This window comes from Nelumbo nucifera, chromosome 3 (genome assembly GCF_055504915.1).
Source record: "Nelumbo nucifera cultivar China Antique chromosome 3, China Antique-T2T, whole genome shotgun sequence".
Classification (NCBI taxonomy): Eukaryota; Viridiplantae; Streptophyta; class Magnoliopsida; order Proteales; family Nelumbonaceae; genus Nelumbo; species Nelumbo nucifera.
Genome location: NC_142651.1, coordinates 55,818,468 through 55,833,447, shown reverse-complemented (window position 1 = coordinate 55,833,447; position 14,980 = coordinate 55,818,468). Strand labels below are relative to the sequence as shown.

At 39.7% G+C, this 14,980-nt stretch overlaps 1 protein-coding gene across 3 annotated transcripts in view; it reads left to right on the top strand.

The window, feature by feature from the left end:
• AAS (Pyridoxal phosphate (PLP)-dependent transferases superfamily protein) overlaps positions 1–14,980 on the top strand; it is a 59,593-nt gene that overhangs the window by 37,425 nt on the left and 7,188 nt on the right. The window contains exons 11-14 of one of the 3 annotated variants that reach the window (XM_010264175.3): positions 617–740; positions 2,061–2,198; positions 2,299–2,423; positions 6,928–7,151. In XM_010264175.3, the coding sequence (XP_010262477.1) occupies positions 617–740; positions 2,061–2,198; positions 2,299–2,423; positions 6,928–6,934 (394 nt within the window). In that variant the 3' untranslated portion in view covers positions 6,935–7,151. Of the gene's footprint in view, positions 1–616; positions 741–2,060; positions 2,199–2,298; positions 2,424–6,927; positions 7,152–14,980 lie in introns of those variants that run through there. The other 2 variants (XM_088901137.1, XM_010264176.3) reach the window with 2 other exon arrangements.

Sequence of the window (14,980 nt, the reverse complement as noted above, 5' to 3'; positions counted from 1 at the left end):
TAACTTTAATATTTGTTAAAGTCCCTTTTATCTGTAATTAGTGTCTCTAATGGAGTTTGATGGTGATTTGAAGATTTGACACTTTACTTTGAATGAACGTTGGAGTCCAGGTGTTTCCTATTTTCAAGGAAAAGTAATTATAGACAAGAAAACAAGTATATGCCTCACCAACTAACATTTTGCCTATTAATGTTGTTTCAACTGATGTGGCAGATAATTCCATTGAATTGAAGAATTCTCTCCAAAGTTTAGGCTGTTTCCTGTTTTATTACTTTGTACTTAATGTTAATGGTGGGACTTCAGCAGGGCTTTATTCTAGTTTTGGTGACACCCTAATTCTAGCTTAAGAGAAAGGGGAGACTCCTATACTTATCCAAAACGATGGTTACTGTTATTTGTAGATTGTCTCATCAGTAAAAGAAGGGCAGCCCAGTACATGAGACTCCCGTCAATGTGGGGGAAGGACAGATGACACAGCCTTACCTCTGCACGTACAGAGGCTGTTTCCAAAAGAAACAACATTTCTTGTCATTATCTAATTCAAAGCAATCTTGCAGATCATTGAAGTTATGGATGATACTTTGTTGTCATTATCTAATGCAAAGCAATCTTGCAGATCATTGAAGTTATGGATGATGCTACGCCTATATGGTCAGGAAAATCTACTAAATTACCTACGAAACCATATAGAGCTGGCTAAATATTTTGAAGAACTTGTTTCTGTAGATCAAAGATTTGAGGTAATTACATTTTCATGTCAAAAGTTGATTTGTTGATTTATAATTTATTTGCAACTCCTTGGGGCATGCCACCTACCAGTATTTCTACTTCCGTTTTGAGTTTATGATTGCATGATTACATCTATATCCTTCTAAGTGGAAGCTCTGTTAACCTTTATATAGGAACATCATAAATGTAACCTCTGATGGCAGCATGACATCATAAATGTAATTAAATGAGCATAAAATATAAAAAATAAGGATTAGGTTATAAAGAAAAAGTGACATAAGAGCTGTATAGGTTGGCTGAAGTCATGGATAAAAGAAAAGAGTAATAAGTTGCAAAAAAAGGCAAAACCTGCAACTCTCATCCCTTATTATAGACCATTACTAGAATACAGCTACATCCTTGATAGATTGTTACTATTTGGGGGATAGGGATCTGAGGGCCATTGGCTTCTGCGACATCATATCAGAAAGGATAGATCTTTTCCATTCAGAGTGAACATCTTGTTTATATGGATTCCAATATTAGCTAATGAATGCTGGTGTGGTGCCCAAGGTGAGGTCACAATGTCAACGTCTCAAGCAGTTTGCTATTCTTTAATGGTGGTTTCCCCTAAATAGAAAGAAATCAAATAGCAATGAAGAATAAAGAAAGAAACCAGTAAAAGAAGGAAAAATGACAGATGCGACCCAAAACCACCTAGGGTGGGACATTTATTGATAAAAAAGCGTGGGACATTAAGTCTCACCACCTTCTCTCCTTCAAACAAATGTTGTAGAGCAAAATCAGGAAGTAAAATGCCTTTTTATAGCAAGAATGCAATTCATTTGTTCTTATCTTTTTCCTTTTCAACAAACTTTTAAACCCATTTCTGTCATTTTTGGCTTTGCTTGGACTGTACCACAAAATTTATATGACATTTTCTTCCCAGATGACCCCCTTAAAGACTGAATGGGGGAATTTATATGGTATTGCACAATATCAGCAACTCTCTGTAGCATATGGGATGAAAGAAAATGATAAAATCTTTAATAAAAAGAAGGATGGCAATACCCTTATTGAGCTCTTTTTTTTACTGTGTTTTAGTCAGCTTGGTGACTATTGGTCACTGGTCATTGTACTCTTATTCGGTTATTACAATTATTGTATACTTGTGTTATTATTATGTTTAATGACCACCTTTGATGTTGTTACTGATAAAAGAATGAAATTAATGAGATGACAAGAATCTGGAAATTCTCTTTTCCTTGTACAAGCATGCATCTTTAATTGACGAAACAGTGTTTTTTCCAAACCCTTTTCATGGATTTCCTACCATTTGTTACTATGTGCAGATTGTTGTGCCTCGGACATTTTCACTTGTTTGCTTCCGCCTTCTGCCCCCACAAGGTGATGAGGATTGCATCAATAAAATGAATCGTGACTTACTGGAGGTGGTAAACTCAACTGGAAAAATCTTCCTATCACATACAGTAAGTTTACTACCACCACAAATTTCTGCTTTCACCTGAGTCATGTTAGTATGATGTTTATGGGTAAGAGATGACTTCTTGGTTGGCCATGTTTAATCAGATTCTATCTGGGAAGTATATTCTACGCCTCGCAGTGGGAGCTCCATTGACAGAGGGAAGACACATAAGTGCAGCATGGAAAGTGTTGCAAGATGAGGCAACTACGTTGTTAGAGCAGTATATGAAGTGAGTATATCGTTCTTTGTTCTTTTTATTTCTTTTTCTTTTTCTCGTCACCTAATACTTTTTTACTTGTTGAAATCAATCATCTTTAAGTTATTATCTTGTAACATGAGTGTCTACTCTAGCTATATCATTTGTTCTGTTAGCTAATATGTCCATATCATACTCTTCATGAAATCTGAAAAATGCAATATTTCTTTGTCAAAAAAAAAGTTTTTAACAGTGTCGGGGCATAGGGGTGATTATGCCCTTTTATTTCTGTAGTAATAACTACATGACAGAGGACTGACTTCCCTAATCTGTTTGTGTCTTTGTTTTAAAATCCAACTGGAGGTCAACTCAGTTTTTGTCTGGGTGACGATTCACCAGTTCAACCATCTGGGATGAATGGATCAAACTGTCAAAGGAAACACCTTTAGATCCTTCAGATGGGAATATTAGGTTAAGTTGTATCTTTATGGAAGAAGGAAGAGGAGAGGGGGAGGGGAAAAGGCTTGCTGCAACTACTGACAATTGTAAACATCTATCTCTCTCTCTCTCTCTCTCTCTCCCACACACACAATCTTGTCTCTAACAGTCAAACTCCTTTCCTCTTGGGTATGTCTAATGATGACCATGCCCCAAAATGAGATTCATATATTAGTAATTCAAAAAGATGTGAAAGGATCATTATGCCCCTCTTGTACAAGTTGTTAGGTCGACTGTATAGGAGTAATTTAGTCTTTCTTTTATGTTTAAAGCTGATGTGTAATGTTTATGTTAAGTGATGTGTCCCATACTTAAGTAGGGACATAACCTGGCCAACTAGAGAGGGTGATCAAGCTCTCTAGTTCGAACCAGATTTTTCCCTTTCTTCTCTTTTCTCTTCTTCTCCTATTCTCTCTAGTATCCTTTCCAATATCTCTGCAATACTAATACTAACAGAATTCTAGTGCAGATCAGAACTTTATCATGGTATTAGAGCAACTGTGACAAAATCAGATCTGCCCAGAATTCTCTTTTTATCGCCATTCAGCCTAGGGTTTTTTAATTTTTCTTCAATATCTGTTGGAGATAGGGAAAGGGGCTGAAAAGGAGTGATCGCCCTTTACTCTTGGAGGTTTTCATGCCTTCAGTCAGTAGGTTGGTGGGTGTTTGCAGTGGTTTGTAGGAAGCCCCCCCAATCGATGGTGAGAAGAGAGCTGTTTCAGGTGGTGCTGTGGACAGTCGAGTGCAGGTTGGCTTTGTGGTGATTAAATAGGTGGGTTATGTGGGTATTTCAGTGGGGATCGAGTGGTTGGTGAGTTGCTAGTGTTATGGTGTGCATTCAGGTAGTTGTGTGGTAGTTTTGTGGTGTGGAGAGTGAAGAAATCAGTGACGGGTGTTTCTGAATTTGTGACTGTAGGTGGTTTTTACTAGTGTGCAGTGTGGTGAGAAGTGAATAAAAAAAAAGTCAGATATGGGAGACAACAGTGAAAACAAATCTAGTGTGATGGTTCCCACCGACTACCTGAATGTTCAGGTGACTTCTATCAAGTTGAATGAGGAGAACTATGTGCCTTCGGCGAAATCCGTAGAGGCCTTTCTTAGAGCTAAGAAGAAGGTGAAGCATGTAAGGGAAGAAAAACCCTCCACTGAGTCTCATGTGTATAGTGATTGGGAACAAGAAGATGCACAAATTATGACCTGGTTATGGAATAGTATGGAGCCCAAGATCAGTGTGAATTTCATGTTCATAAATACAACCAAGGAGATTTGGGACCATGCCAAGAAGCTGTATTCGGGACAAGACAACACTACTAGAGTGTATCAGCTTTATCAGGAGTACTTTAATCTGCAATAGGGTAATCAAAGTCTTGAGGAGTACTATGCTAGCATGAGGAACTTTCGTAATGAGTTGAATGTGTACCATCCCCTCACTTCTGATGTTAAAATTCAGCAACAACAGAGAGAACAACTATATGTGACCAGATTTTTAGTAGGGCTGAAATCTGAATATGAATCAGTGAGAGCACAAATACTAGGAGGGTCAGCCCTTTTGTCCCTAGAAAAGGTATTTTCCCGTCTTCGGAGGATCTCTATTGGGCCTATAGAGAATTCTAATATCTCTAATAGGTCTGCCTTTGCAGTGACGAGAGGGGGAGGACGTGGTGTTAGAGGTGGAGCTCGGGGAGTTCAATCTGGCCGTAGTGGTGGCAGTGGATCAGTGTATGGTCGTAGTGGTGGTGGTGGACGTATTGAAGGTCAAGATTCAGGGAGAGTTCGTGGTAGAGGACGTAGTAATGGTCCAAGGAAGTGTACACACTGTGGTATGGAAGGACATACCATCAACTTTTGTTATGATTTGTGTTGAGAATGGCTAGATGGGTGTTTTTGGTTTTTTTTCTCCTTTCTTATACTCTCAGTATTTGGGCACCCATATAGGGGCCTTCTTATAATTATTATTTTCTCAGATTATAATGTATTCTTTTGAGGGTGTGAACAGTGAAACACACACACACACACACCCCTCTCGATAGCTCTCTTCTTCCCTTTCTTCTTCTTCTCTTCTCTTCTCTTCTCTTCTCTTCTCTTCTCTTCTTCTTCTCTTCTCTTCTCTTCTCTTCTTCTTCTCTTCTCTTCTCTTCTCTTCTTCCTCTCTCTTGAAACCCTAGTTTCTGCAATTTGGTATCAGAGCGGGTAGAGAATATGGGAGTTGTTCTCTGCTGATCTCCTACCCAGAGTCGAACTGCTGACGTCATCCGGCGGCGGTCTGACGTCAGTAGTCCGTATAGGTGCCGACGGCAGTCTATGAAACCAGCACAGTTTGATTCGCCTTGATTTTAGAAAAATTTTGGTATGACTCTTGTCATCATATGAAGGTTCTATTATTTTTGGTGGATTTTTTAAGGAAAAAATTGCAAAAATTCCAAATCTGATGTCAAACCATGTACAACAGGTTTAATGATATTTTTTGCTGTAAAACCTAGACCATTTAGGTCGTTTTTCAATTTGGGATTGACGGGAAGTGGTCCCATATTTTTTTGAGCACTGTGTGATTTTTGGGAGATTTTTTTCTCCTTCTATTTTGCCGCCAACCTAGTTTTTTTGGGCTTCCTTTGGTTCTTAACCGTGTGGTAACCTGGTTTTTGGGTCTGGAACCTTGGTTAAAGTGTTGGGGGTCTTTTTTGGTTGGTGAAAAGGTGTCTTGTTAGAATATGGAATCATCTAAGGATTTTTAGATGGTTCCTGGCGTGCTCTCGAGAATTGTAGATATTTCCAGTGGTATGACAAGTACTGTTAAATTGGATGGAACTAATTTTTTAGAGTGGTCTTAGTCTGCTAAACTTACCATTACTGGGAGGGGTAAACTGGGATTCATCACAGAAAGGGAAGTGAAGCCGAGTCTTGAAGACCCGAAATTTGCAAGGTGGGAACAGGACAACTTCCTTGTTATGTCATGGCTGATTTGCTCAATGCAACCTCATATTGCCCGAAATTACATGCTTCTTCCATCTGCCAAGGATATCTGGGATAGGGTGGTTGCTACTTATTCCCAAGTTAACAATACTGCTAGAGTGTATCAACTTCGGAGGGAAGCTTGCAGTATGCGTCAAGAGGAGAGATATGTTGCTATGTATTTCTTTTCTCTACAGTTTATCTGGGAAGAAATGGATCACTTGAAATCTCTAGTTTGGAAGGACCTTGAAAATGGTGAGTAGTATTGGAAGTACATAGAGGAGAATAGAGTTTGATTTTTTGGCAGGCTTAAACCCAGAGTTTGATTTCACCAGGCAACACATTCTTAGTGCAGGTGTTGTTTCTCTTGCTACTTCTTACTCTCTTGTACAAGGGGAAGAAAGTCGAAGAACTGCCATGATGCAATCCTCTATGAGTGATCATTCTGCCTTTATGTCATCGCGACCCAAGCAAAATACTAGCAAACATCCCATTGCAGAGAAGGTCGAGGATGTTATTTGTGAGTACTACAAGAAGCCAAGACACACTAAAGAAAGGTGCTGGAAGCTTAATCCTCATCTAAAGCCGGAGAAGTACAAAACCGGGAAGAAGGGCAATGCTCACTTGGCTACAGTTGGTAATGATGCTCAGCCCTTGGATGTGCTTAACTCCTCTGATGTGATGGACAAACTTAGGAATATATTGTTGCAGTTAGAGAAGGGTGGTACATCCTTCTCATCTAGTTTTGGACTTAGTAATCTATCTAGTTCATATGCCAAGACAGGTACTGCACTTGTTTGTTCCACCTCTTTTAGCCCATGGATTGTAGACTCTGGGGCTAGTGCCCATATAACTAGTATGCCTTCACATTTTACCTCATATAGGTTAACCCTGGGGAAGGGCAAGATTATTGTTGCTGATGGATCTCAGACCCCAATCTCGAGTCAGGGTGAAGTCAGAATCACTAATAACCTTTTTCTTGATTCTGTTCTACATGTGCCCCAGCTACAAAAAAAATTTGTCTATTAGTTCTTTAACAAAATCCCACAATTGCTCAGTGACCTTTTTTTCCAACCATTGTGTTTTTCAGGACTTAAGCACGGGGAAGACGATTGGAAGTGGGCATGAAGTGGATGGATTCTACCTCCTGGATGGACCTTCAAAGCATGGATTGTCAAGCCAGACTAAGTCTTGTTCCAATGAGAAAATGAGTCTTTTGAAATTATGACATTGTCGCCTTGGTCATATGTTTGTCAATTCTATCAAGTTTTTGTTTCCAAACTTGTTTGATTCTGTGTCCAAATTGAATTTTGAATGTGAAATTTGTCATTTATCCAAACAATGTAGAAACACATATTTTGCAAGCAGTAAAAGAAGTAGTGTTGCTTTCCATTTGATCCATACTGATGTTTGGGGCCCATATGCTGTCCCCTGTATGGGGGGGTACAGGTATTTCATTCTCTTCATTGATGACTATAGTCGGTATACATGGCTTTATTTGATGAAAAGTAGAGATAAAGTTCCTATGATTGTTCAAAACTTCATGAATATGGTCGAGACACAATTTGAGAAAAGAGTTAAGATAATAAGATCTGACAATGCCAAGGAATACTTTGAATATCACTTGCATAGATTTCTTGAAGATAGGGGCACTATTCACCCAAGTTCATGTAGTCATACTCCACAACAAAATGGGGTGGCTGAAAGAAAAAATAGGCATGTGGTTGAAGTTGCTCGAGGCTTATTGTTCCAACTCGTTTCTGGGGTGATGCTGTTGAAACAACTGTATATCTCATTAACAGACTTCCATCAAGGGTCCTTAACCTTCATTCTCCTCATCAACTACTCTTCCCTGATGAAACTCCTTTTAATCTATCCCTTAAGGTCTTTGGTTGTGTTTGTTTTGTTCATGATATGAGTCCTTCCCAGCGCAAGTTTGATCCTAAATCAGTTAAGTGTGTATTCCTTGGTTACTCTCCAGTCCAGAAAAGCTATAGATGCTTTGATGCTCTTTTTGGCAAGAGATGTCTCTAAGGATGTTACCTTTTTGGAATCCTCTTCCTTTTTCCAATCACACCATCTTTCTCTTCAGGAGGAGAATGCAAGTGAAGATCGGACTCCCTTCTACCTTCCTATTCCTACCTCTATTCCTTCCTCTCTTCCTACCTTTATTCCTTCTCCTCCTCCTTCTCCTCCTCCTCTTGTGTATTGACCTCGGTCCTAGCAGCAGTTTTTCATCAGGTGCAGTAAGAGGGTGGCTCCTGAAGTAGAATGCCCATCACAATTTGATTCCCCGGACTCAGGTAATCTTGAACCTCTTGAAAATCCTATTTTTGATTCTAACCTTGATCTTCCTATTACCATTCGAAAAGGGAAGAGGACATGTAGAAAGTATCATATCACTAACTATGTGTCTTATGATACTCTTTCACCTTCTTAGTATGCCTATATTTCTACTATCTCTTCTGTTTCCATCCCTCGCAGTGTTACAGAGGCAATGCAGTGCCCTCACTGGAAGGAAGCTATGAACCAAGAGATGGAGGCCCTAATAAAGAACCAGACTTGGGAGGTTGTTCCTTGCCCCAAAGATAAGATTCCTGTTGGGTGTAAGTGGGTTTATACTGTTAAGCACAAGGCATATGGCTCAATTGAAAGATGCAAAGCTCGGCTTGTAGCCAAAGGATGTAAAGAATGTCTTCCTTAATGGGGACTTACAAGAGGAAGTGTATATGGATTTACCACCTGGGGTAAATTTTCCTAACAGTGATGGAAATGTGTCGCTTGAAGAAATCTTTGTATGGGCTAAAACAATCTCCAAGAGCATGGTTTGACAGGTTCAGGAATGCCATCTTAAAGATTGTTTTTTCTCAATCTCAGGCTGACCACACCTTATTTATTAGAAGAGTTGATGGTAGAGTAATAATGTTGATAGTATATGTTGATGACATTGTTGTGACAGGTGATGATATCACAGGTATCTCTCAGTTAAAGTCATTCCTTGCTTCTGAATTTGAGATTAAGGACCTTGGTGAAATCCGATACTTTCTTGGCATTGAAGTTGCAAGATCCAAGAAGGGGATTTTTCTATCACAAAGGAAATATGTACTTGATTTGCTTCATGAGGTTGGGAAATTAGGGTGTAAGTCTGTAGAAACTCCAATTGATCCCAACCACAATTTGAACTCTACTGAAGGAGAAGTTCTTCCAGACAGAGGGGTATATCAGAGATTGGTGGGACGCCTTCTGTATCTTTGTACCTGACATTTCCTATGCTGTTGGAGTGGTTAGCCAATATAAGCATGAACCCAGAACATCTCATATGCAGGCAGTTAACAGAATTTTAGCCTACTTGAAAGGATGCCCTAGCAAAGGGATGTTGTATTTCAACCACGACCATCTAAAGATTGAGGCTTACACAGATGCTGATTGGGCAGGGTCCATCGATGATAGAAGATCTACATCCAGTTATTGTGCCTCAGTTGGAGGCAATGTGGTTTCCTGGAGAAGTAAGAAACAATCTGTGGTTGCTCGTTCTAGTGCTGAGGCAGAGTATAGGGCAATGGCTCATGGAGTGTCTGAACTACTCTGGTTGAAGACCTTATTGACTGAGATGGGCCTTCAAGCAGATGTTCCAATGAGACTATATTGTGACAATCAAGCAGCCATAAATATTGCTCACAATCCTGTCCAACATGATCGTACAAAGCATATTGAGGTGGATAGACACTTTATTAGAGAAAGAATTGCTAACGGAGAGATTTGCCTTCCTTTTGTAAGGTTAGAAGACCAACTAGCTGATTGCCTCACTAAAGGTGTTCACCATCCAAAGTTTGCTAAGAACCTTGCCAAGCTGGGCATGATTGACATATATGCTCAGCTTGAGGGGGAGTGTTGAGAATGGCTAGGCAGGGGTGTTTTTGGTTTTTTTTCTCCTTTCTTATACTCTCTCAGTATTTGGGCACCCATATAGGGGCCTTCTTGTAATTATTATTTTCTCAGATTATAATGTATTCTTTTAAGGGTGTGAACAGTGAAACACACACACCTCGATAGCTCTCTTCTTCCATTTCTTCTTCTTCTCTTCTCTTCTTCCTCTCTCTTGAAACCCTAGTTTCTACAACTATTTGCATGGCCCACCTTCAACTTGGGCAAATCATGGAGTGGCTAGTGATAGTGGTTCCAGACAGGAGAGTCAACAAGCTGATCAGATGCCTTTTATATCTACAGATGTTTCTGGGAAGGAGATGATGAGTGTTCCACATGATGAGTATGAGCAGTTTATTCAGGCCACATCTCAACAGAATATAGCCACTCTTGCACACTCAGGTATGGCTTATTTGGCATCCAAACTCAATCCTTGAATTATTGACTTTGGAGCTTCCGATCACATGATTGGAACTCTAGGTGTGTTTTCCTCCCTTTCTCAGTGCCCCACATCAAACTTTGTTACCCTTGCTAATGGTTCCACATCTTACATTTGTGGTATTGGTAATGTTGACATAGATCCTTTATTTATTTATTTTTTTGATCAATAACTGGAATTCATTAGATTAAAAGAATTTAGTTACAACGCTCCAAAGAGAGATAAACAGGCTTAACTCTCTCCAGGAAGATAACAAAAAAGAAAAAGTTACAGAACAGCCCAAAACATTTGATCCCTTCCCACCCTCTGCTTTGCCAAAGCATCAACAAATGCATTTGCTGTTCTCTTGACCCACTGAAACTTGATTTCCAGTCCTCTAGTTAGCCACTTAATCTCCCTCCTCTCATTAGCATATTTCCAAAGTCCACTACCTTCTTGTAACCAACTTAAGACCAGCTTTGAGTCCCCTTCAATGACTAACTTTTGTATATTCAGTTCCTTAGACTTCCTTATACCCTCCAGTATTGCATAGACCTCAGCTTTGAGAGAGTCTCCAAACCCAATGGAACCTGAATTCAAAGCGACCACCTTTCCATCCTCATCTCTGAAAACCCCTCCTACACCTGATGGACCTGGATTTCCCTCACTACTTCCATCAAAGTTTAGCTTTACAAGTCCACTTCCTGGTGGTGACCACACAAGACAAACTAAAGAGCGAGCAGGAGCAGAATTTGCCACCTCCAACCAGCTATTCAGCAACATATCCATAGAAATATCAACAAACAGGTCCAAGGATTTCAGCCAATGTAACACCCTCATTGTTACTACTTCAATAAGGCATTCTTTCTTTCCTTCAGCTTCAGAGAAAATTCTGGTGTTCCTTTCCTCCCAAAGAGTCCAGCAAACAACAACCCTCACACATCCCCACATTATCCTTCCCCTTTTGTTTGGCCAACCAAAGAATGAGGGGCTATATCCTCAGTTTTGTATGTTCCCAAATTTCCTTTTATTCTTATGTCTGTTAGTAAGTTGACCAAGTCTCTTAATTTCTCTATCACTTTTTACCCTTCTTCTTGTGTCTTTCAAGATCTCAAGACGGGGATGAAGATTGGTGGAGGGCGTGGAGCTGGTGGACTGTATTATCTTGATGGTGGTGGTAGCTCGTCAACATCCCTTTAGACATTCCTTTCTCCTCTTCAGTGGTACTGTTGACTTGGTCATCCATCGCTTAAAGTATTGAAGTCTCTTGTTTCGTCATTGAGTCATCTTTCTGTTTTGGATTGTGAATTGTGTCAGTTGGGGAAACATCATCGTGTTCCATTTAGTCCTAGGGTTAATAATCATATGTCGAACCTTTTTCTTTAGTTCATTCAGATGTTTGGGGTCCAAATAAAATAGTGTCATACAATGGTTACAAATACTTTGTTATTTTTGTTGATGATTATTCAAGGATGATGTGGCTTTACCTAATGAAAGAAATGAGTGAATTGTTTTCCATTTTCCAAAAATTTTATGCTGAAATCCGCAACCAATTTGGTGTACACATTAAGATTCTTCGTTTTGATAATGGTCGAGAATACTTTTATACACTGTTTTAGGAGTATTTGGAACAACATGGCATTATTCATCAAACTTCATGTATCCACACCCCACAACAAAATGGGGTAGCTGAGAGAAAGAACTATCACCTTTTGGAAATTGTTCGATCCCTTATGCACCATATGAATGTACCCAAACATTTTTGGAGTGATGCTGTGCTTACATCTTGCTTCTTGTTTAACTGGTTGCCCACACCCATCCTTGAAGCTCATTCCCCTTTCACCACTTTGTTTCCTACCTTGTCTTTGTTCTCCTTTACTCCTAGGATTTTCGGGTGTGTATGCTTTGTTCATAATCTTGGACCAGGAAAGGACAAATTGGATGCATGATCCACTAAGTGTATCTTCCTTGGCTATTCCCAGACCCAGAAAGGTTATAAGTGTTATAACCCTAGTTCTCGATGTTTCTTTGTGTGTGTAGATATTACTTTCTTTGAGTCTACTCCATTTTTCTTGGGGTCAGGTGATGTCCCTTCTTCTTCCGCACCTCCTCTTTCAGTTCCCATTGAGGACCCCATTCCACTTGTTCCAGTTGTGACTAAGTCTTTGCCTCTAGTGCAACTTGCTGTTGAACGGCCACCCATCCATCAAGTGTATACGCATTGACAACATATACCAGCTCCTCCAGCTTCGTCACCGTTGACAGATCCGACAGTTGTTCCCACACCAACCACAACCCAGTTTTTGACCTTGATCTTCTAATTGCCTTAGGGAAAGGTAAACGCAATTGCACATTTCACCACATTTCTAATTATGCTTCTATCTCTCACCTTTCTACTTCCCATTGCTAGTTTATTTCTTTGTTGTCTTCTATTTTTGTTCCTATGGATGTCCAGGAAGCCCTTGCCTCGCCAGGGTGGTGCCATGCAATGGAAGAAGAACTCTCTGCCTTAGCTCATAATCATACGTGGGATCTCACCACGCTCCCTCCTGGTAAGCAGGCTGTCGGTTGTAAGTGGGTATACACTGTTAAGCATTTACCTGATGGTGGTGTAGATTGGTTGAAAGCTAGATTGGTAAATTAAAATACTTCTTGGGGATAGAAGTAGCAAGGTTTAAGCATGGTATTAATTTGTGCCAGAGGAAGTATGTTCTTGATTTATTGGAAGAAATAGGATTGTTAGGTGCCAAACCAGCTGAAACACCTATGGAACCAAATACCAAGTTGAGCAGTGATATGGGTAAGGAGTTTGAAGATCTTGGAAGGTACAGGCGGTTTGTGGGTAAGCTAAACTACCTAACCATTACTCGGCCAGACATTTCATTTGCAGTTAGTGTGGTGAGTCAATTTATGTTGAAATCTTGGGTTCCACATTGGAATGCAGTTTTAAGGATTGTAAGGTATTTGAAGGGAGCTCCTAGTCGTGACTTGATATATAAAAATGGAGGAAATCTCAAAATAGAGGGATCCACCGATGCTGATTGGGCTGGTTCTGTATCTGACAGAAGATCCACTACAGGTTACTGTACTTTCCTTGGGGGTAATCTAGTGACATGGAAAAGTAAGAAACAGACAGTTGTGGCAAGAAGCAGTGCAGAAGCTGAATACAGAGCCATGGCACATACCACTTGTGAGTTAGTGTGGCTTCTACAGGAGATGGGATATTCGATTGACACTCCAATGAAGCCTTATTGTGACAACCAAGCTGTAGTCCACATCTCTTCTAATCCAATGTTTCATGAGAGAACAAAGCATATAGAAGTTTGTCACTTTATGAGAGAGAAGGTGCTTAGTGGAGTGATAGATACTGCATATGTTAACACAAGGAGTCAATGGGCAGACTTGTTCACCAAAGGGTTGAGTCGGGGAAGAGTGGACTACATATGTAACAAGCTGAGACTATATGATATATACTCACCAGCTTGAGGGGAGTGTTAGTGTCGACTATATAGGGGTAATTTAGTCTTTCTATTTATGTTTAAAGCTGATGCGTAATGTTTATGTTAAGTGATGTGTCCCATACTTAAGTAGGGACATAATAGTCTTTTGATTATTGAATAGAAACATATAAATATAACCTGGCCGACTAGAGAGGGTGATCAAGCTCTCTAGTTCAAACCAGATTTTTCCCTTTCTTCTCTTTTCTCTTCTCTTCTTCTTCTCCTATTCTCTCTAGTATCCCTTCTGATGTCTCTCTAATACTAATACTAACAGAATTCTAGTGCAGATCAGAACTTTATCACAAGTAATAAATGGATGTTGTACATAATGATACAGTGTATACAAGGCTTACAAGCTATAGTATACCACCATCCCATTCACAAAAGACTCTCTACTCCCCCCTTCAAACTGATACTAAGAAGTAAGGATAAGTTTGTCAACAAGAAAATTATGTCTAGATTGTTCATTGCATTAGTAAAAGAGGTCAGCTGGTTGGAGTTCAGAAGAGACATGTGGGAGAGTGGTTTGGCCTGCAATGTATATCTCTAATAAAATGGCAATCAGCTCTTTGGTGTTCTCATGGAAAACTGGAAGGATGATCTATGGCATTCATATTGTCAGCAAAGAGGGACACAAGATATGGAATTACGGATGATCTATTCTCACCTACTGAAGTAAGGCCTTAATCCATATAATTTCACTACAAGCAGAAGACATGGACTGATACTCAACTTCAATAGAGGATTTGGAAACAGTCTGTTATTTTTTGCACTTCCAGGAAATAAGTGAACCACAAAGGATTCACACCAACCAGTAGTAGCCCCTGTTTGGTAGTATTTATTGAATAAATAAGTGCTTACTCTAATAAGCACTTATTAGTGTTTGGTGAAAAAGCACTCTTTTCAAATAAGAGTAATTGGTATTTTGAAAATTACTTGACAGGCCAAGATAGGCTGGAAACGCAATAAGCACCTTTTTTTTTATAAGTAAAATGGGATACTGCCTCAAGAAAACCCTCAAAGTTGCAACCTAGCCCAAAAGAGAAGAGAGTGTGTGCTGGTTGAAACCAAGAAGAAGCTAATGCTCTGATACCATGAAAGCTAAACTACTGTAGCCGAAGTAGCAGAAAGGAGAAGAAGAAGAAGAAGAGATGCTGGAATGTCGAACTATACTAGCCAGTCGACCATGTTATTATTTATATTTGAATGTAGTACAAGATACAAGTAATTACTGGAATGCCCCTGATTAGTGATGGGACACCCAGTAACTTAAAACATTAAACAGGCTTAGGCCCATTAAC